This window comes from Somniosus microcephalus, chromosome 23 (assembly GCF_052327205.1).
Source record: "Somniosus microcephalus isolate GS21.2 chromosome 23, FLI_Smic_1.0, whole genome shotgun sequence".
Classification (NCBI taxonomy): domain Eukaryota; kingdom Metazoa; phylum Chordata; class Chondrichthyes; order Squaliformes; family Somniosidae; genus Somniosus; species Somniosus microcephalus.
In genome coordinates, this window is record NC_141009.1 from 26,974,302 (window position 1) to 27,001,485 (window position 27,184).

Here is a 27,184-nt window from a genome sequence, read left to right on the forward strand (position 1 = left end):
TCCGAGGGTGACTGGAAGCACTAGTTAAAGGGGATGTGTGGGCTGTTGTGCTTTTTGCAATTTTGAGTTTGAATATTGCTTCGGATTTTTTGTTGTTGCTTTATTCGCCCTCAATAAGCACTTACAGCTTATCAAGGGTGCAATTCTTGCTTCACTGTTTTGGATGAAGGCAGAAGGGAAGCAGCAACAGCGGCAGCCGCAACAAGCAAGAGCAGCAGCAGGTTTGTTACAACAATAAAAACTTTGTCAGAATAATGTACCAAATAAGAGCTTGAGGAAAATCATTTTGCTGTTTTAGAGCTACAGTGAATTTCTACAATGATTCGGTGGAAAAGACGCTTCTAGCCATCATATTGGCACACCTCCAATAAATCATTTATCTGAAGTGACATCTCATATTGACAGTTTTTACAGTGTTGCTGATATGAAAGACTTGCATTTATATAGCACCTTTCACAACCACCAAACATCTCAAAGTGCTTTACAGCCAATGAAGTAGTTTTGGAGTGTAGTCACTGTTGTAAAGTGGGAAACACAGCAGCCAATTTGTGCACAGCAAGCTCCCACAAACAGCAATGTGAAAATGACCAGATAATCTGTTTTTGTTATGTTGGTTGAGGGAGAAATATTGGCCAGGACACCGGGGATAACTCCTCTACTCTTCGAAATAGTGCCGTGGGATCTTTTACATCCATCAGTTTCACGTCTCATCCGAAAGACGGCACTTCTGACAGTGCAGCACTCCCTCAGTACTAGCCCTGGGAGGGTCAGCCTAGCTTTACGTGCACAAGTCCCTAGAGTGGGACTTGAACCCACAACCTTCTGACTCCGAGGCAAGTGTGCTACCCACTGAGCCACAGCTGACACTTATATGGATTTGCTTGCACTTGTAATTCAGTCAGGTATTATGGAAGTAGCTCTCCATTCCACTAATGCTTCACTGTCAGGATTGTCACATTATTCCAACTAGATCTTCAAAATTAGAATAACACCTTCTTAAATGACCCTATGTAATTTGTACAGAACTTTCATATTGCTCTGCATTTATACAGTTTTTTTTCTAACCATTCTTTTATAAACCATAAGAAAGTATATAATTAACAGTCAACTTATTTTAATGTAATGCTCCAAACCCATATTCTGATCTTCCATCTACATTAAGATATTTGGATTTTTTTTTGTTGCATATCACACATTTATTAATGTGTTAGCCCAACCATTTTTGAATAATAGCATATTTTAAATTAACAAAGTATGTAACAAAGTAAGTATGTTTCTTTGTACGTTGAATATTCTGCATGATCATCTCGGAGCAATTTTGAATCACCAACAAGATGGTGGATCAAACTACCTTAAAGTAATTGCATTTGCACACCACCAAAAATAAGAAAAAATTTGATTATATAGCTCACATGCATATGTACACTTGGCAGAAACAAATTAAAATAATTGTCATTCAAATTATAAATCTGTTCACTTTCTAATTTGCAAACTTTTTTTGCATCAATTTTTTTCCTATTTTGTACATTAGTACTTTCCCTGTACACTCAACTCAGATGCATTAGATAGTACATTAAATAGTAACCAGATGCCTTTAAGTACTCTATAGCACAGAACAAGCCCTGCAATTATGCCAGCAGTCATCCATCTATCTTGAATTATTCACCTCTTTAAACATGCATTCTCCTAATTTGGATTAAACTACTTTGACTGTCTGTTTCCTTTAGCCTCCTTTTTCCTTGTTAAATTTAATCTTAATTAGGTTTTCATCCTGCAAATAACACTTTCTCAGAACGTCAACTTCCGTTCAAGACAATCTCACTGCTAATAATACAAGGCATTCCATAAAACTGTTATATATTCCCTTGATACCACTTTAACCCTTCCTTTAACAAAACATGAATTCCCTGAGATTATTTCAATGGAAATTGTTGTTTTAATTCACACTGACTCTGCTTCTATGCCTTAGTGGTATGGAAGAATTTGTAAAGTAAACTGTAGAGCCAGAAATAGCTTCAGTTCAAGTTTCATCAAGCAGTTGATGAAACATGAAGAACAGGTTACTGAATTAAAAATAAACAGAACATGAAGCAAAGTGACGTATTTGGTCAAAACCTGTACAGAATTTCTGCAGCCGTGAGTTTCCTACAGCAAGATACAGTGTAATGGATACATTTAATGTTAAATGTTTGAGGGGAGCCTGTGCCTGTATCCAGCCAACAGAAGATACTGGTGCATTAACTTGAAATTCAAGCTCTGAAGTCCAGAACAGCATAAATGCTGCAGGCTCCAATGAAGTACCTGACGTCAAACACAGTTCCTACATAATTCTAGCTCTTTTTAATAATCTTCTTTTCTGTTTGTTATCCATAAATGAGAGATTTACTAGTGACGAGAAAGAAAAGAAATAACTTAGTATTTATATAGTGCCTTTCACAACTTCAGGACATCCCAAAGCACTTTGTGTCCAATTATGTACTTTTATGAAGTGTAGTTACTGTCATAATGTAGGTATATGCACAGCCAATTTGTGCACAGTGAGGTCCCAAATAGAGCCAAATAATCTGTTTTAGTGATGTTGGTTTAGGGATGAATGTTGGCCAGGACACTGGGAGTACTCCACTGCTCTTCCCTGAATAGTGCCACGGGATCTTTTACCTCCACCTAAGAGGGCAGACAGGGCCTCGTCTAACATCTCATCCAAAAGACAAGTATTAACTTCAGACTAAACACAGTCCTTCTGGATCGTGCTGAGAAAGGGTGAAGGCCCCTTTGGCCTTTCTCCTGGCCTGCAGGACTGCTTCTGGATTAATGGCAAAACCAGTTTGATTTTAATTCAGCTTCCCTACAGTGCCATGATCATTAATTCTGCCAAGCCAGTTCTCCCATTACTGGGGGCTGATCTTTATTTAAAGAGCATTGATGACGAAATTCTGGGCGACATTTTCGAAGACCCTGCAGCACCAAAAGGACCTTGTACAAAGTAAATGGCTTTTCAGAAAATGGTGGCTGAACCGTCTGTAATTTTCCACTTAAATTGTTAGATGGAAAATCATGGCCAGTGTACTCAGGATTTTTTGATTTGCCACCCATTGCGGGAGGCTCCTCCTGTGGTGCAAGGTCTTAGAAAATTTCACACTCCATCTTTAAATTTTAATGATATAAATTGAGAAATACAAGATATTCAAACTGTGGAACTAACCCCTTTACAATTCTGATGATAGGTCACATTTAAAACAATTAATCTATATTTTTTCCCACCGACCTGCTGTGCTTTTCTAGTTTTTTTTTATTTTAGATTTCCAGTATTGACATTTTTTATTCCTTTAATATACTTCTGTATATATCAGTGTTACTGTGAGGCTACTGACGATTCTAAAAATGAAAGCCAAATGAGATCCCGCAAAACTCCAAACACTGCACGGCAGCATTGTTGGGTTATTTTTACCAGTTCCCAGTCAGCTGCATTTTGCACACAGAATGTCAGATAAAGTCTGCCTGTGGTGCTGATGGTTGTGAACTGTAATCATTTGGTTTTGCTACTGGAATGATTATCTGTTTGTACTACTGCCAATCTGTAGAACATATTTATTTCGAAAGCCTTACCAGATGCTAACAATCTGAAGCAGGTTAAGAAGTTCAGCCAACAGTGATACCTTCTAAGTAACAGTCTGGGTTCCCAGTAACTGTTTCAGTAATGTGTTGTGAAAGCTGCAAAATGCTAATTGTGCAATAATGCAAGGCTTTGAAGATTAAATTAGTTAGTTGATGTTTTACTACTGACAGAAAGATTAAAAATATGAATTTTTTGTTTTGCATTTAAAAGTAATTCACCAGCCTCCAATGCTTCAAACACTGCTGCTGCTTTAATAATGATATTATTAAAACACAATCTATCTTTTATATCTGTACTGATCTTCACATTTTGTGCAGCTGAAATAATAGAAGCAGACTGGATCTCTTTATGATCATTGTTTCTGCTTTATGATTGTCGTGGCTAAAAGGGTGGGCAGGTAACCTGCTCCAAACCCTATGTCAATGAGCAGCAAGAGAAGCCACAACTATTCACTCTCAGATATTCCTGGTGGCCTATGCCTGGCCTCTGCTTTACATCTCCTCCTTCAGAAATGCACTATATGAGGAATCAAAGGTACAAACCCTTCCCTAGTGCTCCATTTTCTATCGTGTTAGGAACATAGGAACAGGAGTAGGCCATTCAGCCCCTCGAGCCTGTTTCGCCATTCAATTAGATCATGGCTGATCTGTATCTTAACTCCATTTACCCTCCTTGGTTCCATATCCCTTAATACCCTTGCCTATTCAAAATATATCAATTTCAGTTTTGAAATTTCCAATTGACCCAGCCTCAACAGCTTTTTGGGGGAGACAGTTCCAGATTTCCACTACCCTTTGTGTGAAGAAGTGCTTCCTGATATATAACCCCTGTATTTTCTACCTCTAATTTTAAGGTTATGCCCCTTTGTTCTGGACTCCCCCACCAGAGGAAGTAGCCTCTCTCTAACTATCCTATCAAATCCTTTAATCATTTTAAACACCTCAATTAGATCACCTCTTAATCTTCTATACTCAAGGGAATACAAGCCTAGTCTACTTATTGGAGTATAAACATTCTGCATTATCAGATTGTTTTTAATGTTATTAAAATAATCAGTCTTCTATTTATATTTTTCAACCATCTGACATGCAACACTGGAAGAACCGACCAGAAACCAAATAATTTAGAAAGTCTCCCCTAAAGAAAAATGATTGAAACCTCATTCTAGATTAATACCAAGCAGGGGCAGATCCCAGAGAAATGTAACGGGTATGTTTGTTTCATCCCTTTTCACTACACTCTATCACCTATGCTCCCAGAACTATCATTGGCCCTGCTTTAGGCAGATGAATGAAACCAACTTACAGCAGTACTGTATTCATGAAAAGGTACTGTATTGGTGAAAACATGTAATACAGCATTTTTTTCATTTGGGGAAAGCAAACAGTTACAAAAAATGTGTGCAATTTTTATCCTGATAATGTCATGGGCAATAATGTATTGGCATGTAAATACATAAAGTTCCTGACAATTAATATGAAACTGTGGAAGCTGTCACATTTATTCAAATATTGTAGGTTTTGGAATTTGTGATCATAGCCCCCTGTTAATATGTTCAATGCAACATAGATGTCCTGATCATATTATATTATGGATAATAAACAGGTATGGCAGAAGACTGAAGTAATGTAATCGCTGCTGAAAAATCTTGTGATGAAAATCATACAACAATTAGGAGTCCTTTACTGGCGTGACTTAAACCCTTACATTAATTAGATTTATTTGAGTAAGATTGTTCTCCAAGTAAAAAAAAACCGTGAATGCTGAAAATCTGAAATAATAGAAAATGCTGGAAACGTACAACCGATTAGTCAGCATCTGAAAGAGAAAGATAGTTTTCACTCAAAATACTCTTTCAGGTGTTAATGGGCATTTCCAACATTGTCTTTTTTTAAAGATTTGTTACAATTACAATTATCTTTATTCAAATAATTTCATTGCAATAGTAGATTCAGTCATGAAAGTTTGCAAGAAACGACACCAGACGCATGCTCTGTTCGCGCTGAAGAAATAAAATGCAGCTACTTTGATTATCACAGCAATTTGGGGCACTTGATACGTTAGCTATAAGCAAAAATCCCGGAAAAGCCATGTGTCGAGAAACAGCGCTGCACACAGTTGTACTGACCCACCTACTGTGACTTTACCGAGCTGAATCCAATCCAGATGTTCAGGCGAACTCTCCAAACTTGTTTATAACAACACGAGGTTGAGTTCAGTGATTGATCAACTCATACAAAGCCTGCAACGTAAACCTGACAATCAAGTGCCCCTGTTTGTATTGAAGCCCTGTGCTGTTGGACATTGTCTTACCACTTGCAGAGAACGGCCTGTTTCAAAATAGAAGTTTGGTAAACATTGCAATTATTTAAACGTGAAGAGAATTTATTTCACAAAGTTTAATTTTAAAGCGCTTAACCTAACAGCAATTATTGAAAAGAATCACTTAAAAACGTACCTTACTGGTTGCACTAACTGCTGGTGACAGGATCAAAAGAGAAAGAATAATTTTTGGAAGTCTCCACATTTTTAATGAGTGCATAAATGCCTTTTATCTTCTCGATGTTTGGAGAAAAGAATCTGAGCAGAAATGCTGCAACTTCAGCGGGAATCCGGTGACAACACGTACAAAGCCAGTGCATCAATCCTTTAACAAGAAATGTCTTTGGTTCTCTGCACAGGCTTGCACTTTGCAGGATCTCCAAAGTCTTGCAGCCAACTCCTCCTCTGAAACTGGGACAACTGCGGCTGTGCAACTTTTTTTTTTAAAAATTACCACTGTGTATTGAATGCGAGGGAGGGACAATAATGACTGCCAACTGCAGGTCGTACCAACGCAATGTCCATCTACTGGAATAGCCGTAGACAGGGCAAACGAACAGCCGCTAATCATTGGTATCCACGTCTGCAAAACTCAAATTTACCGGGACATATATATTGCATAAAGAAGTGTCGCATTTGAATATAAAAATAACTAATGTTATTGGCTTATCCCTTCGTTTCGCTGTGTGTTACACTGAGTCACAGGGAGGTTTTTAATACGGTGAAACAGCACGTGTGTGTGCCCACTTCCTATCCCATCAACGTCGTCCAAGCTGCCCGCTGTCCCTGTATTTATTTTCTGATGTGACTGCGCCATCTGATGGCGAGCAACCCGCCTGGACATGGATCGAAGCAGGACTACATTTACGATCAGTAATTTTTACTGAATTTTGGAACTGAATTATTACTAGATTCCCTGTTTCAATTTCCAAATTTACATTTCGAGAATGTGTATTTAAAAATGCTTACATTATCAACGAGGGATAAAAAAATATATACCTTTTATTGGGTTGTTGCGGTCTGCTGAAACTGTGCAAGGTGCATGAAGACTACATTGGAAATATTGACCCAGCTGTTAAAAGAAAGTGCTTGCATTTATGTAGCTCCTCATAACATCGCATTGTGCCTCACATTACTGTTGTTATGTAGACGAACCCCACAGGGAGGTGACCAAAGGCATGGTCAAATAGATGGGTTTATAGAAGGTGTTTGAAAGTGGGAAGGAAAGAAATGCCGGTAGAGGAGTTTAGGAAGGGAATTCCAGAGATTAAGGCCAAGACAGCTGAAAGTTCTGTGACTGATGGTAAATCACAAGGAAGGGTGGGGATGCACAGCCAGAGTTGGCAGAATAAAGCAGCACAATGTCTCAATCTGAGGACAGCACCACTAATAAAAACACTCTTACAAATGGTCCAATCAAACTAAAAGAAGTGCAAAATAAAACAATATTACAATCTAATTGTCATGATCAATAACACAGTTAATGTCCAGCAGTCATGGAAGGCCTCAAGTGTACTGGGGCACATCCCATGGTCCTTCTCCGGGACCACCCGGGCATGCACAAGACTGCAAAAGAGAGGCAGGCAGTCAGAGTGACTTCCACCATGGATCCCATGCATCTTGGACCTGTAGGTGGCTGTTTTGGTGATGCTCAGGAGCAGACCCACAAGGAGGTCTCCTGACCAGCCCGCACCCCAGCACAACAGGTGCATGAAGATCCGAAGGTATCTAAGGGAAGGGTCCAGGCCATTCAATACAAACACACGTATCCAGCGGGTTTTGTTTGGACATATGTTTGATTGGCAGCTTTATTTTGAGTTCTGCCGCCGTAACTTTGCTGGAAGTGTGGCGGAAACCCCATTGGATGTGCTTGTACACCGTGACGGAACGGCACAACAAGCTAGATTATATAGTTGAGGTACCCAATTGACCACATAAGCACCGTGGCTATTACATGAATGTGCCAAAACCTTTACTTCACCCCCGAGAAACAATGTGGATATAGCTGGGTATGGAGGGTTCAAGGAGATGTGCAAGTGAATGGATAACAAATCCAGCAGATGGGAAACTATCCTGCAATGACTACATTTCAGATTTTCTTTTCAATTAATATTTTCCATTTGAGCAATCTTGATGTGTGCAGTAACTGGTCATCGTTTGTAACTTAGCGGAGAGGAAATAGAAAGTAAAGGGCGGGAAAAGAAGTAAACAAAAGGGAATCGGAGTGGAATGAATAGAAAATGAAATAAAATCAAACAGTAGCAAGGAAAATAGAAAAGACACCGAGAACATCAGGGAGAGCGATAATGAAACATTAATAAGTAAATGTTTAAACGTACATCAATATTCTTTCTACATGAACACTGATGTGAGAACGCTCCAAGAAAACAGTTTGATTGTCTTCAACTTTTCTTAGTTTTTTCATACTCAGATAAAACCAGATGGAAAACACGGTGAAATAAAACTGTGGTACACAGGTCTAACCATAATAAAGGGCCTCTTAATCAATTGTTTGGGCCTTATAATGAGTTTAGTATTTATTGATGGTATAAACTGAGTAAACAGTGGGAAAGAATATGGCACTAATTAAGTTGTTACATTAATGAGTAAGACCTTCATAACCCAGCACTGACTTTCCTACTCATCTGTTATGAGCTCTTCCTTGCACTTGGAATAAATTGTACTTTCTCTGTATATGATAGGTATTGATGTGCATCCTCTACATAAACATTAGAACTCTAAAGTGAGATATAATTAAAGGAAGAATTACTTCTAATAAACAAGTCATTTGCAAATCATAATTTGAATTAATTACTACTGCAAGGTAATTCATTGAAAGTGCTTGAATGCTGATGCTTAATAATGACTGACTTAATAATGACTGACTTAACGATGAAGGATTTGAGGTTTCAACTCAGAAGATAATTACAAACTTGTTATTTCAGTTACTCAGTGGAGGTATTTAATTTTTTTATGTGCTACACTTAATTAGTTATGTGGAATCACTTGCCAAAGTAATTAAGTGGATATTCACACACAAATCCCAAAAGACCTTGAAATGATCTTGCCTGTCTGGTTTATGGTTTATCATGTGTATTATAAATTAATATTAACCAACACTTTAATAATAGATGTACAGAAATCATTTGTATCAGCAAATGAGACAATTTATTTTATCTTCAAGTGAATGCTATAAACATGAAAATGACTCTCTAATTTTGTGCATGGTGATAAATTTTTGAACATATTAGAAATATTGACATTCTATACCCCTATTTACAGCAATTCCAAATTACTCTAATTCTGTGGCACAGTACATTCAACACAATTGTAGGACATAGATTCACAGGCACAACCCCCCCCCAGGATGGGTTCCTGATCTCGGTTGTGTCACAAGGGGGCGCCACCAAGCAGAGAACAACACTCAGCTAGAAGAAAGGATTGGAAATTCGAGGGTCGGCCTGTGCACTCCAGTGCACCACCTGGTGACCATGTGTAGTGCAGTTTTCTCGTTTTCCCTCATAATCAGTCAATGGTGCATGGCTTGGGAACACATAAAGAGAGGCAAGAATAACATACTGATTTTAAAAAACTTGTACTGAGTTTAATTTTGTCGTTCACAATCAAAAATCATACAACTAAATCATTTAAAACAGCACTAGCTCAACATCTCTCTGAGTTCCATATTGCTTTTTTTGTCTGAATTACTATCGGAAACAATATAAACAGACTGGTTTTATATTCTATGTTAATGCTTTTTAAGTATGCGTTTAGTATGTGATTAGTATGCGTTTAGTATGTGATTAGTATAAACAATAAATGTTTTCTCACACTAAATTATAGAGAGGAGATTTGCCTTCTCTGGTTGTTGCACCAACATCAAAATCTGTTTATGATTTCAATACAAATCGCTATAAAGGAAAGCTTCGTCAGATTTTAAAATTTACTTTAAGTTTATTTTTTAATTTGTTCTTGGAATGTGGGCTACATGAGCAAGGCTATCTTTATTGCCCACCCCTAGTTGCCGAGCGAAGTTAGTGGTTAGCCTTCTGTTTGAACCATTGTGTTGATGGTGCTCCCACAAAAGTGTTAGGTAAGGAATTCCAGGATTCTGACCCAGCAATGATGAAGGAACAATGATCTATGTCCAAGTCAGAACTTGGAGGTTATGTTGTTCGTACAACATTGCTGCTCTTCTTGGTGGTAGGAGCTGCAGGGAAGGGCGGTGCTGTTGAAGTAACCTTGGTGAGTTGTTGCAGTACATCCTGTAGATCGTACATACTGCAGCCATAGTGTGCCACTGGTGGAGGAGGTGGATATTGAGTCCATGGCAAGGGCACCAATCAAGTGAACTATTCTGTCCTGGATGGTATTGAGCTTCTTGAGTGTTGTTGGAGCTGCACCTATCTAGGTGAGTGGTGAGTATTCCATCACACTCCTAGCTTGAGCCTTGTAGATGGAGGAAAGGTTTGAGGGGTCAGGAGATGAGCCACTCATTACAGAGTACCCAGCCTCTGCCTGATCCTGCAGCCACAGTGTTGATATGGCTGGTCTAATTCATCTTCTGGTCAATATTCATCCCCAGGGTGTTGATGGTGGGGGACTTGCCGATTGTGGGGCTATTGAAGCTCAAGGGGCGATGGCTAGTCTTCCTCTTATATGAGATGGCCACTACCTGGCACTTATTTGGTGCAAATGCTACCTGCCACTTGTCAGCCCAATTCTGGATGTTATCCAGGTCTAGTTGTAGGCTAGCAGAGGCTCCTTCATTATCAGAGTAGTTGTGAATGGAGTTGAACACTGTATAATCTTCAGCAAGCAGTCCCATTCCTGATCTCATGAGGAAAGGAACGTGATTAATAAAGCAGCTGAAGATGGTTGGGCTGACAATGGTTTCCTGAGGAATTCCTGAATGTAATGTCCTGGGGCTGCGACACCCACCACCATCTTTCTTTGTATCAAATGTGACTTCATCCACTGGATGTTTTTCCATTTGACCCCCAATGATCAGATTTGTTAGGGCTCCTTGGTACTATATGTCATAAATCTCATCATCGAGAAACTACCTATGAAATAACACTGGACGGCCAGCTGGTGGCGCCGTCCAAGGAGTATAAATACTCGGGCGTTGGCCCCAGCTTTGCAGGGACATTTTGTAAGACAAGGAGCTAGTGGATACAACTAGACCTCCATGTTCTGAAACAAGTTGATTAAAGCCTTGCTTTATGCTCAAACCAAGTGCGTAGTGAGTTTTATTACATCACTATACTTAGTTGAATACCGCTTTGATATTTAGGGCAACTACTCTTTCTTCTTTTCTAGCATTCAGCTCTTGTGTCGATGTCTGGACAAAGGCCGTGATGAGATCTGGAGCTAAGTAATTCTGGTAGAATCCAAACTGAACATTGGTGAGCAAGTTAGTGCTAAGTAGGTGTTGCTACATGGCACTATTGATGACTGCTTCCATCACTTTACTGGTAAGAGGCAAATAGGGCAGTAATTGCCTGGATTAGGACATACCTAGGCAATTTTCCACATTGTTGGGTGGATGCCAGTGTCATAGCTGTACTGGAACAGCTTGGCTAGGAAGTAGCTACCTCTAGTTCACAGGCCATATGCACTAGTACTAGGATGTTGTCAGGCCCAGAGCCTTAGCTGTGTCCAGTGCCCACAGCCGTTTCTTAATGACACATGAAGTGAACCAAATTGGCTGGACACTGGTATACACAATGGTCGGTTCTTGGGAGGAGGTTGAGTCGGATCATTCACTTGGCACTTTTGCTTCTTAATGTCATGTGGAGTGAATTCAATCTACGATTGGCACCATGGGAGGAGAACAAGTACGATCATTCACTTGGTATTTTTGACTGAAGGTGCTTGCAAACACTTCAGCCTTGTCTCTTGCACTCGTGTGCTGGGCTCCACTATGGCTGGAGATGGGGGGTGTTGATGGAGGCTCCTCCTCATTGTGTTAGTTGCCTGGTTGGCCACCACCATTCTCGACTGGGTGTGTTAGGTCTACAGCGCTTTGAATCCTTTCCATGTAGAACGCATGCATTACATTTATTTTATAAATAAATTAGGCTATAATATCTTCCAGTAGAGGGTGCTTTTGATGATTCATTTACAATAAATGCACCTTGCAGGGTGCTATTTAAACATGGAAAACATAAATCCTTCACATATTAGATTTTATAAAAATCCCAAATCCTTCAGAGTTGCTTAGACGAATATATTACAGGAAAAAAAATCTTCAAAATAACTGATAACCTGATTTCAAATGTGGTTAGATGCCTTTAATCTGAACCAAATATGTGAGCAAGTGCATGAAATAGTTCAGTAACCAATTCAGAGTAATCTACAAATCACTCAATGCAATCAGTCAGTGTTGACATCTTAGTTATTCATTTGACTATGCTTGATGTATGTATGCGTGAGGGAGAGAAAGAGCATGTGAGGACATTGTGTACATCTGTGTGACAGAGAATATGAGGACAATGCGTGCATTACAATATATAAGGATATACTGTGCAAGAGAGAGCTGTTTATACTCAAATGCAAGATGACTCCCTGCCCCTACTTTCCACTTTCCAGCAAAAAAAAATCTATGACATGTATGTAAGACAAGGGTCAATATTACTAAAGTACCATAAACCCCACCTCTCCAGCTCTACCTTTAAACAGCAGCAGATGGTAGAACTTCAAAAAGTTGGCTAACTTCATAATGAGATCTCTAGGAGCTACATAAAAATTGCCTCTTGATGGACCAAATAATTGTTTCTTGATCCGAGGTTTCTCATGTTCCAATATGTTCTTCTTGCCTTATGCTGCTATTATAGTTGTCTCCGTAGCACTGATCTCCTGCTCACCTCTTTTTTAACCCAGTCTGCCACTCCCCTCTCTCAGCTCCTGGTTTGCTGCTTCGCTCTCTCAGGCATCCAGTCTACTGCACCCCTCTTTTAGGGCTTCCAGCCTGACACTCCCCTCTCCGTTTCCTGGTCGCCTGGTTGCCTGTTCACCTCCATCCACCTCCTGGTCTGCCACTCCCTTCTCTCAGGTTCTTGGTTTCCTGCTTTTCAATTGAATTTATGCCCAGTGTATGGAACCATCAACACAAATTAAAATCAAATTTCCTGCTATCTAGGAAATCAACCTATTAGTCATTGTAGCTTCACAGAGTACTGGAAATGATTAGACATATCCTCAATTTCATCCCCAAAACAGTGACCTAAATTTCTCATTTTATGTAAAGATATTGTGCGTGTGTGAGTGAGAGAGAAAAAGAATATGTGACACCACCTCTTCTATGTCTCTTTTCAGTGTTTCCCATTTCATCTGTGCATCTTTCCTCTTTTCTCTTTTGTACAATTTTTTCTTCTGTTTTGCTGGTTCTTTACCAATGTTTCTTTTCATTTCCAATCTCATTTCTTTTTTCTATTTCCTCTCACTTCCTCCATATCCCCTCCACCTTTACCTTTATTTATCCTTTCAAATCTTTATCTATATTCTCCATTTCTTGGTATTTCAACTTTACAACATCTTTCAATGAATTTCCACTTTCCCAGAGCTGTCTTCAATATTATTCTCCCACACTCTTGTCTCCAACTGTTTCCTCCAAGGCTCTGTTTCGAATTCAGTCTTTCCTCGGCCGATGCTTCCAATAGCGTATCTTTAACACACCTGTCCCCCAGGGCTCTGCCTCTGTTCCTCTTACCCCTGGCATCTGCCTCAGATCCCCACATCTAGAATGTTGTTTCTGATTCACGCTCTCACAGGCTGCTGCAAATAATCCTCTCTTTGAATTCTCCTGCTCATTCCCTCTTCCCAGGATGTGCACTTTCAATTAAGCTAAAGAGGATGGGAATGCACTGCCTCCTTTGACAATAGTCTAACGTGGTTTCACCTGGAGAGGGAGTGTTTTCTCTATGACTGTAAAATCAGAGACTGTGGTATCTGTATCACAAAGTATCAGTACTTAAAAAAACATTCATGTGTCAGTAAATGGATGAACACTTTTGTTAAAGTTAAAATAAAACAGAAAAAGGCAGCTTATGACAAATGTCAGGAGCAAGATTCAAGTAATAACCAGGGAGATTATAGAAAGTACAGGAGGGAATTGAAAACGTTAATATGGGAGGCAAAGAGAGGTTTTAAGAAAAGATTAGCAGGCAACATTAAATTGAACCCCAAAACATTTTTATAAACATATAAAGTTGGGAAAAAGTTGGGCCTATTCAGAACCCAGAGGACATGGCTGAAGTATTAAATGCATACTTTGCATCTGTCTTCATAAAGGAAGTGGATGATGAGAAGGTTACACTAAAAGAGGAGCAGGAAGTTATGGACAGGATAGTAATAGATAGAGAAGACATACTAAAAAGATCAGCATTCACGGACTGCAGTGGTTCAAGAAGACGGCTTGCCACCACATTCTCAAGGGCATTTAGGGATGGGCAATAAATGCTGGCCTTGCCAGTGATGCCCACATCCCGTGAATGAATAAAAAAAACCTGAAAGTTGGTAAGTCACCTGATTCAGATGGAATGTGTCCCAGGTTGCTGAAAGAAGCAAAGGTAGAAATAGCAGAGGCATTGGTCACAATCTTTCAATCCTCATTGGATACAGGAGTAGTGCCAGGGGACTGGACGATTGCTAATGTTATACCACTATTCAAGAAAGGGGAGAGGGATAAACCAAGAAACTACAGGCCGGTCAGCTTAACATGGAAGTTATTGGAAACCATTATCAGGGACAAAAAAACTTTCATTTGGAAAGGCAAGGGTTAATCAAGGAGAGCCAGCATGGATTTGTTAAAAGCAAATCATGTCTGATTAACTTGATTGAATTCTTTGATGAGGTAACAGAGAAGGTTGATCAAGGTAGTGCAGTAGATGTTGTATATATGGACTTTCGGAAGGCATTTGACAAAGTTCCACACAGGAGGCTTATTAAGAAAATGGAATTAAGGGGAAGGTGGTGGTATGGATACAAAATTGGCTTAGTGACAGGAAGCAAAGGGTAGTGGTGGATGGATGTTTTTCAGACTGGGAGGTGGTTTGCAGTGGTGTTCCCCAAGGGTCAGTTTTTCAGTCCATTACTCTTTTCAATTTTTATAAATGACTTAGACGCAGGTGTAGGGAGCAGCATTATAAAATTTGCAGATGATATGAAACTTGGCAAAGTAGTAAATAGTGATGAGGATAGTTATAGGCTTCAGGATGACATAGACAGGGTGGTGAAATGGGCAGAAGCATAATAATAATTCAACTTTATTGTCATTGTACAATGCACAAGTACATGAACAATGAAATGTGATCTTGCAAGCTCCCATGAGTCCAGTACAAATAACATTAAACGTAAATAGCACCGTCCTAGGAGAAGCAAAGCCGCTGCATCTGTGCGCGCCGCCATTCCATTTCCACCATTCCTCCTGTCTGACAATCTTCAGCCCAACGCCCGGGCCTGCTCACCAGCCGCCCCTCCCGGGGCTCCTTCTGTGACCTTCTCACCAACCGCCCCTCCTCGGGGCTCCTTCCATGACCTTCTGTACCTGGTCTTCCCTGATGGTCACCTCTCCAGGTACTTAACCAGGCCTGGCTCTGCTTAGCTTCCAAGCCTTGCCAGTGACCCTGTCCCTAGTCCCAGGAACAGGGAATGGAGTTCAATGCGGAGAAGTATGAAGTGATGCACTTTGGGAGGAATAATATGGAAAGACAGTATACTATAAATGGCACGATTTCAAAAAGTGTAGATGAGCAGAGAGACCTTGGTGTCCATATACACAAATCCTTAAAGGTAGCACAGTAAGTTGATAAGGTGGTTAAAAAAGCATACGGGTTACTAGGGTTTATACATAGAGGAATAGAATATAAAAACAAAGAGATCATGCTCGAACTTTATATCATCACTGATACAAAGGTTATAGATTTCAAATCATTGGCAAAAAATCTAGAGGGGAGATGAGGAACATGTTTTTCACTCAGAGAGTTGTTGGGATCTAGAACACTCTCCCTGAAAAGGTGGTGGAAGCTGATGCTATAAATAATTTTAAAAGGGAGTTGGACAGGTACTTGAGGATGAGCAACTTACCGGGTTACGGACAAAAAGCGGGGATGTGGGACTGAGCATAACGGCTCTTTCAAAGAGCCAGCACAGGCACAACGGGCCGAATGGCCTCCTTCTGTGCTGTGAGCTTCTATGATTCTATGATTTTTAATGAAGTGAAGTATAATCCATGTCAAAAATATTTTTCCGATCCCACATGTATAATTGTAGTTTAATAAAAGTCCCTCCATGGATGTGGAGTTAATCAGGCAGTGACTGGATGCTCTTTCAGGCTTGTAAAGGACAATCTTATAGTTGTATTTTGACATTCTTGTATTTTAGGAAACATGCACAATCTTTTTGTTTTAAAAATGCTGACATGCTGTGCTATATAAATATTTAAAGTACTTGAAACACATTCTTTTCAGGTTCACGGACAAAAGTAGTGCTTTCTAAAAATCAGTTTAGCTTATACAATGAAATATAACCACATTTAAATTAGTTATTAGCTAGTTTATTGAACAATTCACATTTTATATAGGATTGTTCGGAAACTTTGTTACATTCTTTATGAAGATTTGTTGCCTTGTATTCATGTCAATATTTGTATCAACAGACAATACAACTTGGCATGTGTAATAAAGGGGTGTTGTATAATAGGGCTGAATAATACTAGGCTTGTCATTATCACAAATTTTAACTACAATGCAAAAAAAGGTCAAACAACAGCACTAATGGATTATTGGCTTAGCAAAACATTTTTGTACACTCAGTGGAACCTCAATTATCTGTTTTCCTGATAATCCAACAGAACTTTCACAGGACTGAGCCTTGCAAGTGACATTGAAACTACATGTTCTTTTTCCCTTGTATTTCATCTCCTTTGCTTGGTGCATAAAACTGCTTTTGTATTTGTATTACACTTGTCTTCATTCTTGTGTCTTATTGATGTATTAACCATAATACCAACATTTAGAGACTCTTGATTATCTGCCAATTTTAATTATCCAGTCTTTTGAGGTGCAGATTGAGGTTCCACTGAAAATTTGAACTCTGTAAGAACAGGCAACACACATTGTACAAATGTACCCAGTAACCTTCACAAGAGATTTATTCTAAGAGATAGGGTTTGTTATAAAAACATCAATAAACTCTGCAATATATTGGAACCTTGGGCCTATCATTGTCATAAAGTTTTGCAATTCATTAACTAAAGTGTGAGATGATGATTGTTTTCATTGGGATTACAATGGCATTCACTGTGTGTCAAATATTTATTTAACTACCCTCCTCCACCCTTTTGAATGAAGTGGGGTTTAACCATTATTTAAACTCAATCTTTTCTGATTGTGCAGGTAATGAATTTTGTTACCTGGAATGTGCTTTAGCAAACTGCTGATGTCATCCCATCTCCATAAAATTCAATCAGCAATTCCTTTGCTGGTTTGCTTTGTCTTTCTGGGTTACAGTGCAAAGACGAGTTATGATGTCATGACATGTATGGTTTTATTCCGTTCCCTATTTTTAAAGGTATTTTATTTTTCCCTCTGCGATACACCATTCCTTGGCTAAGAGGGCAAGAAGGATGCCTACTCAGAAGTCTCTGCCAGTCCTGCTTTTGACGCTGCTACTAAATTGTACACGAGATTTACTCAGGTGTCTTGACCAGGGATTATAAGTGAGACGGGACACTGTTCCAGTTTTTTGTCTCACTGCTTCTAGAACTGCTTCTTGACTTTCTCACGACATTTAAAAATTTGGCTGTTGGATTTTGTGAGCTTAGAAAAAGCTATTGTGCCCCAACCTCAGTCCTGGTTCATCACACTTACTGCTATGGACCCGGAGACCAATGATTGTCCATTACTATTGGAGATAGGTTTATCCTTTTAATATTTTATTGGGTTTCTACCTGTGCTGGCTGAATATTCTCCCCTTTCTTCCAACAATCCCTCCACCTTCATGTCTCTGAACACCCTTCACCTAGTTGCTGCTCCTGCCAGCTTTGTTGCTCTCCCACTCACATTTGTTGCTGCTCCTACCTTGTGTCAATGAAGTTGCCACCGATTTGGGGAAATTCCGCCCCCCCCCCCCCGCACTTCAAATCCATTCCCGGACTAATGCTGGGATAGGTCTATAGGAAATTCAGTTTAGAGTTAGAGTTGGACTTAGGGTTATAGTAGAGTTTAACTCTGTTCCTTGACACTGATTTCTGTGGCTAGTGTCTCAGACTGAAGCAGATTGTTCTCAATCTTGGTGTCCTGTTCTATCCTGAGCTGGGTTTCAGACCCCATAGCCTTTCCATCACCGAGTGCCTACCTTCTACCACTGCCCTACTTCAGCTCTTCTGCCTTTGTCAGCTCCAGACTGACCAATTCCAATGCTTGCCTTGCTGGTCTCCCACCCGCCACTTTCCATAAATTCCAACTTATCTAAAACTCTGCAGGACACATCTCCTACACCAGCCCCACTCGTCCATCATTCTTCTCTTTGGTGACCTATGTTGGCTGCCTGTCCCCCAACACCTTAAATTTAAAATCGTCATTCATATCTTTAAGTCCTCCATGGACTTGGCCCACCTTATGTCTGCAACCTCTTCCAGCACTATGTCTCTATCTCCCCACCCCAAGCACTCTGTTCCTTTGATAAGATTTATTGTGCTTTTCCCTCCCTTCACTTCACTGTTGGTTGCAGGGCCTTCTGCTGCCTGGGTCCTATGGAATTCTTGCTTAAACCACCTCGTTACCTTTCACATCTTCAAAAACCTCCTTAAAACTCATCTCTTTGACAAAGCTTTTGGTCACCTCTCTTACTGGCTCAGAGTCTGTTTTCCATATCTTTTTATTTGTTCATGGGATGTGGGCATTGCTAGCAATGCCAGCATTTATTGCCCGTCCCTAATTGCCCTTTGATACAACTGAGTGGCTTGATAGGCCATTTCAGAGGGCAGTTAAGAGTCAACCACATTGCTGTGGGTCTGGAGTCACATATAGGCCGGACTGGGTAAGGATGGCAGATTTCCTTCCCTAAAGGACATTAGATTATTTTGTGAATTAACGTAGAATATTTTTATGTTAAAGGTACTATATAAATGGAAGTTTTTGATCTTAAGTTTAGAGTTGGATTTAAGGTTAGAGCTGGGTTTAGAGTTAGGATTAGAATTGGTTGTAGTGATGGCGTCAAATATCATCATTATGTAGATTGAAAGTTATACAGTTGGCTGCAGAGAATTGGTTTGGTCAACTGGTTGTCTGAGTGAAATCCCATCACTATATTTAAGAATCTCGAAAACAAGCTACTGAGAAATTTTATTTGTGCAATAGGGAGTACACACTCTGGGGTCGATTTTCATTGACCTGTGGAGTCGGGATTGGAGGCGTGCGGGGGGTTAAAGTCCTGAATTCGGGGGTCTCGCCCCCAACCCGCCTCCATGTAAATTTCAAAGGATTCAAAGAAAAGATGAAATTTCAGTCTGTGACGTCACCTGTTGCCGGGTGGCCCTTAATTGGCCTGCTGAGCCCGCTGGGCGGGCTCAACAAGATCAATCAAATTAAAATTGCGTGGATTGGCCGCATCTCGATGGAGGCGGGACTACAACCCCGAAAGTTGTAGTCCCGCCTCCTTCCCGACTTCTGAATGAAAATCACCCCCTCTATCTTTAAAGGGACACATCCCACTTAACCAAGTCCAGAGAGCTTAGATGCAGGGTGGCAGCGATAAGGCCAAAGGACCCCTGGTTGTGTGTATAGGTACTACTGGGGATTAACCAGCTACAACCATGCAACTTATTGCCACTACTTGTCCAGTTTGGGCCAACTTGACTTGCAGGATACTGGAACTGAGTGTGAAGATTCCAGCCCTCAGTGACAGATCTAACCCTCCAGGTTGTATTAGTAAGCCAGATTAACTGGCGAATTATCAACATTGTCCATCTTTCGAATGAGACATTAAGCAGTTGCTGCTGATGCTTCACATCTCCAACTAATGGAACCACTATTCTGTGGGATATGGTGTGTGTCCATGTTGTGACCAGGAGGATGGAGTTAATACATACGCACATTGTATGGTAAATTGTGCTTTCAGATGGACGTAAAAATCCCATGGCCATATTCAAAGAATAGCAGGGAAGTTCTCTCCAGTCTCCTGAACAGTATTTATCCCTCAATTAATATCACTAAAATAGATTATCTGATCATTATCTCATTGCTGTCTGAGGGACCTTGCTGTGCGCAAATTGACTGCTATGTTTTCAAAAGTACTTAATTGGCTGTAAAGTGCTTTGGGACTTCCTGAGGTTGTGAATTTATGCTATATAAATGCAGGTTCTTTCTTTTCTTTCATTGGAGTACTGGGGATCTTTCTGTTCAGGTACTGAAGTCTACCACAGAGGGTTGACTTTGTTTGGGAAATTGCATTGCCAGACAGATCTTCTTGGAGCCACATTGACCTCCAAGATAGCCTGCTTACCTGCCTTCCAAGGTGGATAGTCACTAGTTGGTAGTCTGACAATTGACAACTGCAGGTTTGAGCCCCTGCTAGGTGGACAACTGATATCAGGAGTCCCTAATGAGTGGCATGATGAACTGCACAACTCGCCATACAATGTGTGCATGTATTGACTCTATCCTCCTGGCCACAGCATGGACCCACACCATATCCCACAGAATAGTGGTTCCATTAGTTGGAGATGTGAAGCATCAGCAGCAACTGCTTACTTCCAGGAGCGGCATTTCCTTTGTGGGGGACCCAGGCAAAAGTTTGGTTTTGGGCTCTTACATTTTACTAGACAATGATACTAAATACTATCTACTTAATCTGGTCTCAAATCTGCACATGTACTTTTGTGAAAAGGCTTGTTTGCAATAGGTAATATAATAATAGTTGAGAAAAATGATCAGGGATCAGCTATTACCATTGCATAGATTCCTTTCACTGAATCTGCATGGGTTGAACGGTCCTAACGCTGCCCCAACAACAACAAATTGCATTTATATAGCACATTTATAATGTCGTAAAACGTTCCAAGGTGCTTCACAGGAGTGTTATCAAACAAAATTTGACACCGGGCCGCATAAGGAGATATTGAGACTGGTGATCAAAAGCTTGGTCAAAGAGGTAGGATTTAAGAAGCATCTTAAAGGAGGAGAGAGAAGTAGAGAGGTTTAGGGAGGGAATTCCAGATCTTAGGGCCTTGGCGGTTGAAGGCATGGCCGTCAATGGTGGAGCGATGAAAATCAAATTCCAATCATAATAGGCACTGAGCCCTGGATATAAATGTGTGTGTTCTCATATCTGGCTTCTGAGTCCTTGCAGAGAATTTTACCATTGTTCTTTACAAATGGTAATAACAGCCTAGTCCAGTTTGTATTTATTTTTCAGCTGCAGTGATATTTGTGCAAGTATGTAAACTATCCATGCTTAGTCTCAATGAATTGTAATTATTTTGTTTTCTCAAAGATAATTGATTACTTTTATTACACATGCCAGTTCCTCAACTTTTGTACCCATGCTTAACTTTCCATACACTTGTAATGTCTCTCATATTTTCTGTAGATAAACTCCAATTCCCACAACATTCATTTGGATCCAATGATTTACATTTGGATTTCAAAAACAGCAGAGGCTACTTCTTACTATTGGGTCAGGAAGACACAGTGGTTTGGTTTGTGTGGTCAGATTATTTGGGGAGAGATCAGGGGCCATTTCACAACGTTTTATCAGGAGAATAAGGGGATTGGGTTCATGATAGGGTCAAAAGCAGGTAGCCCTTCATTTCCATTTCACAAGAAAATATCAACCAACAGTTTACAGTTCTTTATTCCATCCCCCAGCAATAGATTCTGACGCCTCCACAGCGGCTTTGAAAGCACATGGGCTGAAAAAAGACTTTCACGACCACCAGACGTCCCAAAGCGCTTTACAGCCAATAAAGTACTTTTATGAAGTGTAGTCATTTAGTGATGTTGCTTGAGGGATAAATATTGGCAAATCAGACACCGGGGATAACTCCCCTGCTCTTCTGCGAAATAGTGCCGTGGGATGTTCTTGCCATGGAGGGAGTGCAGCGAAGATTCACCAGACTGATACCTGGAATGGCAGGAATGACGTATGAGGAGAGATTGGGTCGATTGGGCTTATAGTCGCTGGAGTTTAGAAGAATGAGAGGGGATCTCATTGAAACTTACAAAATTCTAACAGGACTAGACAGACTAGATGCAGGAAGGATGTTCCCGATGGCCGGGGAGTCCAGAACCAGGGGTCACAGTCTAAGGATAAGGGGTAAGCCATTTAGGACAGAGATGAGGAGGAATTTCTTCACCCAGAGAGTGGTGAACCTGTGGAATTCTCTACCACAGAAGGCAGTGGAGGCCAATTCATTAAATATATTCAAGAAGGAGTTGGATATATTTCTTAAGGCTAAAGGGATCAAGGGATATGGGGAGAAGGCAGGGACAGGGTACTGAATTTGGATGATCAGCCATGATCTCATTGAATGGCGAGGAGGCTCGAGGGACCGAATGGCCTACTCCTGCCCCTATCTTCTATGTTTCACATCCACCTGAGAGAGCAGACGGGGCCTCTGTTTACGTCTCATCCAAAAGAAGGCACCCCCGACAGTGCAGCACTCCCTCAGTACTAGCCCTGGGAGGGTCAGCCTGGAATTTTTTTTTTGCCCTCAAGTCCCCTGCCAGTGGCACTATGAACCCCCAACACTTCTGATTGAGGAGAAGAGGAGCGTTCCCCCACTGAGGAGCCTCCCACCTTGGCTGAGAGGAGCGAAGCTGGCGCAGACACCCATTGGTCAGGTTGGGCCGCTCCGAAGGACCAATGGAAAAGCGGGCGACGACGCGACGCGCGCTGAAGCGTGGGGGGGAGCTTGAGGTTGGCGGTTTGCGGTCCGCGCAGCCTCCATGCGAGGTGGGCGGGATTTCTCTCTCTCTGGGTGGAGGGAGGAGGGAAGCAGTGCGCTTGCGCGGGGCGCTGAGCGGTTGCCGGCGCGAGCGGCTTGCAGTCCAGCCGAGCGTGATCAATGTGCGCGAGAGCCGGGCTGACCGGCTGACAGGTAAACACCATGGGCGGCGCGTGCTGAGGTTACCGTGCGGGGCGGGGAGAAAAAGCGTCAAGAGGAGCCCGGCATGGAGATCGAAAAAAGGACGAATGGCTACGAATACGAAGAAAAAAGCGGCTTAAAACCCATAAGTAGTAAGTCGGCGAGGTTATTCAACGAAATTATATCGTAGTATTCCTGAATGGAGAATTGTCCATAACGGTGGTCGGTCATCAATTTTATTTGCATTCTTTGCAAAGTAATAAGGGTAACTATTTGGTTGCATGGTATGTTTTTTTTGCCCCCCATTCGCCCCACTGATTATTCTCGGCGTTTCTGAAATGCACTTTTGTTTCCAAGAGGTAGTGACCGGGAGAATTTCGAGGCTTTTTTTTTTCTCCTCTCCATTTTAAGCTTATTTTGAGACAAAATGCAGCTGGGGACATTTATTTGAAATGTGTTTCTCTGTAGTGATGAGTCTTTGTAAGGTCGTAAAACGTGAACTTTTGAACTTGAGAGCGCCCTGAAGCAATTAGGAGAAGGCATAATAAGGACACCGCCGAATTACAAAGGATGTATAAAAAGAATAGAAAACACCATCAATCAAAATAGCATCACATAATAAAAGATTACATCCATGTAAGCCGGTGTAGTGACTTGCAAATACAATGTGTTTAAGAGCATTTATGATTGATTAAATTAATTTCAGAATCAAAGTGAAATTAAAGCAATTCTCAAGTTTTATTTTTGAAACGTTAAGTAAGATGACCTGTTTGAATTTTTAAATAGTTCTTTTCAGTATAAGTGCGATGCGGTTTGGTGTTAATATGCTAACTTAAAAGGTTGTTTTTAAAAAGAATAAAATGTATTTTAGAGAAGGGCCACATTGATGGATATTGTGAAACTTGAACAATTTATTTCAATCAGATATTCCTTAAAGTATTTGAGCAGTTTATCCCTTTGTTAATTTTGTCCTATAGGATAAAATAGAACTAGCTAAGTTTACTGGGTGAACCTAGGTCATATAAACAGCAAAATAATGCATTTTTGCTGTGTGCAGTTTGATAAATGCTTGCTGGTTCTCCAATTTAAATGAATTGTCTTTTATTGCAGTCTTTCTAGTGTACTACTTTTCCTTTAGTTGCCTTGTTTTACTCTCAATTTACAACTAATCATTCTACTTTTAGAATGATGTAGTTTACATATTCTTGCATTCGTTATTGCAGTTTTTTTCCTGATGGTTTAAAATGTGTTTTCTTAATATGTTTAAAAATACCACTTGCATTTCTGAGGCTGTGTGGAAACAATGGTAGTATACATTTATTTATTTTGAAGTTATTGATCAATTTATTGGTTACCAACTATTGTAGATTTCTCAAATTTGCAAACAGATGAGAAATTGCATTTGCATGTTTTGTAGTTCCCCTCCCATTGTTTGTTGTGTTAAATAAAAATATTTTGTTTTAAAAATCTATTATGCTTACTGTATTTGGGCCTGAAAGTTTCATTTTTTTCTTCTAAAGGAAGCATAATTTTCCAGTTTCTTTGTTATGATGGACATAACTTATTTGTTTTTAATAAATCAATTCGTATAGATAGAATTAAAGTTTTGCTGAAAAGAAATAAACAAGATTGTACCTTCTGGAATAATATAAGGAGTGCATTTAATGAATTGTATCCCATTGTCTCAACAGCTGTTTGAAGAATATTAAGTAATAGGAAAGCAACTGGCCAGTACTTCAGCAAAGGACAGTTTTATTATAATTGCACCATGCATTGCAATGAAGTGGCTACTGCCTCATTGTGATGGTAAAGGTGGTATTTAAATAGCAGCTATGTCAGTTTGAATCACTCTTCAGACCTAAAAATGTAATGTCCAGCAACTGATGGTTGTGAGAGACAAACTGCAGTGTCCGTGTGGTCTTCCAAACGACATAGTAGAACAGGGCATGGCTGAATATTTGCCAGTAAGGGAAGAAAATATTGAAATTGAATGGAAAATCTTTGCCAAATTGGTTGTCTGCAAATTTACCAAAGTGTTTTTTGTGCATTGTGACATAATCATGCAGATATCATGACATGAGGGCATCAACTGTCTTCAGGGCCATGCAAACTTAGAAAGTAGGATCGTGTTTTGGGGGTGGGGTTGTCACACGCCTTTCCAAACCCAAGTTATGTTATTTGATTACTGACCTTTGCATGTTCTTAAAAATTAAAACATTAAAAAATTCTGGATAGATTTTATTGTGGCACTGTGATTGGGAGAAAGAAATATAATGTGTGTATTTTGTGTAAATTTAATATTCATGCTCTGATGCTCTGAATATTGTAACATCATTAGTTTAAGATTGTACAATTTCTATTTGGACACTTTGATTGCATTTTAAAACAACTGTTGTATTTTTAAAATCCTATTAGGGAGCACATTTGAATAGAAGATAAATATCTGTTAGTTTTGAAATCATAAATAATTTTTCAATATTCCAGAACCGCAAAGACAAATTTAGAATTAGGCACGATGTGAGCATTTGATCTTGAGAAATTACGTAATGTTTTTAAGTAATGACTTATTAACTGTTCGTTCTCAGTAACACACTTGGGCTATTTTGTCATTGCCTGACCTTTAACCTTTCTACATCTTGTTCAAAAGGGTGGGGGTAGAGAAGGGAAGCATGGCTTATCTGCTAATCTAATGTTAACAAGACAGTAATGCTAAAATGGAGATAGAGGCTATTCTCTCAAATAATTCTGATTCATTGCAAAATATAGTCCAGACAAAGCTATTGGCAATGAATGAAATTACATACAGTATATTTGTAACTACTGCCTGAAGTATTTTGCATAAATTAATTAGCTCTTGCTTAGTATCTAATAAGAATATTGCTGTTCTGTGATTAGATTGAATATTAATTTATAAATCAAGAAATTGTGAAATATGCACAGTTCTCAGTACATAGCCAAATGCTTAGGATTCTAGACCTAGGTGTGTGTTTTCAATTTGACGTGCTACATTTGAGAAAATGCTTTTGGCCTGTTGGAATGTTGCTATCTACATATAATCAAGAAAAATATGCGCAGAACTAAATAGCTGGAAATAAGATGGGATGAGTGAATTCTTTCAACCATGTATGGGCATATTATATTTTGGCTTGTTATTTGAAATTGTACTGTGTGTGGATCAGCGGGCCGTGAGCTAATGTAACTTTTTGGTAAGATTCTACTACATAGAACAATTAAAGAAATTAGGAATGTAATGGTTGTATCTCTAAATAGATGGGGGAACTAAGTTAGAATACAGCAAGGGCATTTGTTTCATTATTGAAACAGCCTTTTCACACTTGCTTACCGAACAGTACAAATTCTTGAAATATTTTTGAAGTGCATATAAGACAAAAGGAATCTTGTGTGATTATATACAATTCCCTGCATAAACTACCATGTGGTAACATTTTATGAGCAGACTTTACTGGTGGTCTGTTTCCATGATTCTACTGGAATTGTTTGCAAGCAGGTAACACTTTACACTCAAAGCAATTAATAAAGTGTCCTTTGCTAGAGTAAAGGTCAGTAGTGATTCATTATTTTATATTTAATACGTATGTCCTACAATAATAGATAGTTGAATTAAAATTTCTGTTATGCTGCAGAGCATTCTCTTAAAATTCGTGGACATCAGAGGTCATCATTTTGTCTTCACAGCAGTGCCTTGGAAGTACATTTGCTTCTCCTTGTTTTGGGAGTAACACACCAACAGCCAAAATTCTCTTGAATCTTTTATCTTTTAAAATAAATTGTCACGTATAAGGACTCTGTATTAGCTCTTGCCTGCTTGTCCAAGTGGAGTGATTATTTTGTGTGCACTACTTTGCCGCTTTGAAATCGAGCCATTTAGGCTAAAAGAAAATACTCTTAATTGTCATTATGTACTAATAAGTAACACTTTTGATCAGGCTATATGACAACTGTGGGCCAATCAAAAACAATAGTGTAAATTCTCATGTTCTTCCAGTGCTGCAAAATCAAAACCTCCAGAGGGGTGACATTGATAAGTGGAATCTTATGTATTTCTTTTGCTTGCCTTTTGCTGTTGTTGAAATTCTGATAATACTCATGAAAATTAGTGCCAGTTATCTGGTCTTCCATTCTCCAACATTTTT

At 39.8% G+C, this 27,184-nt stretch overlaps 2 protein-coding genes across 5 annotated transcripts in view; one reads left to right on the forward strand and one right to left on the reverse strand.

The window, feature by feature from the left end:
- The window catches only part of olfml2a (olfactomedin-like 2A), a 69,266-nt gene extending 62,753 nt beyond the window's left edge, over nucleotides 1-6,513 (reverse strand). Inside the window, exon 1 of one of the 2 annotated variants that reach the window (XM_085965657.1) lies at nucleotides 6,075-6,513. In XM_085965657.1, the coding sequence (XP_085821783.1) occupies nucleotides 6,075-6,158 (84 nt within the window). In that variant the 5' untranslated portion in view covers nucleotides 6,159-6,513. Of the gene's footprint in view, nucleotides 1-5,748; nucleotides 5,844-6,074 lie in introns of those variants that run through there. The other variant, XM_085965658.1, reaches the window with a different exon arrangement.
- A 16,389-nt stretch (nucleotides 6,514-22,902) lies between these two features.
- Nucleotides 22,903-27,184, forward strand: part of LOC147101758 (nuclear receptor subfamily 6 group A member 1) — a 395,609-nt gene continuing 391,327 nt past the window's right edge. For 2 of the 3 annotated variants that reach the window (XM_085965661.1, XM_085965660.1), the window contains exon 1: nucleotides 22,903-23,182. In XM_085965661.1, the coding sequence (XP_085821787.1) occupies nucleotides 23,116-23,182 (67 nt within the window). In that variant the 5' untranslated portion in view covers nucleotides 22,903-23,115. The remainder of the gene's footprint in view (nucleotides 23,183-27,184) is intronic. The other variant, XM_085965659.1, reaches the window with a different exon arrangement.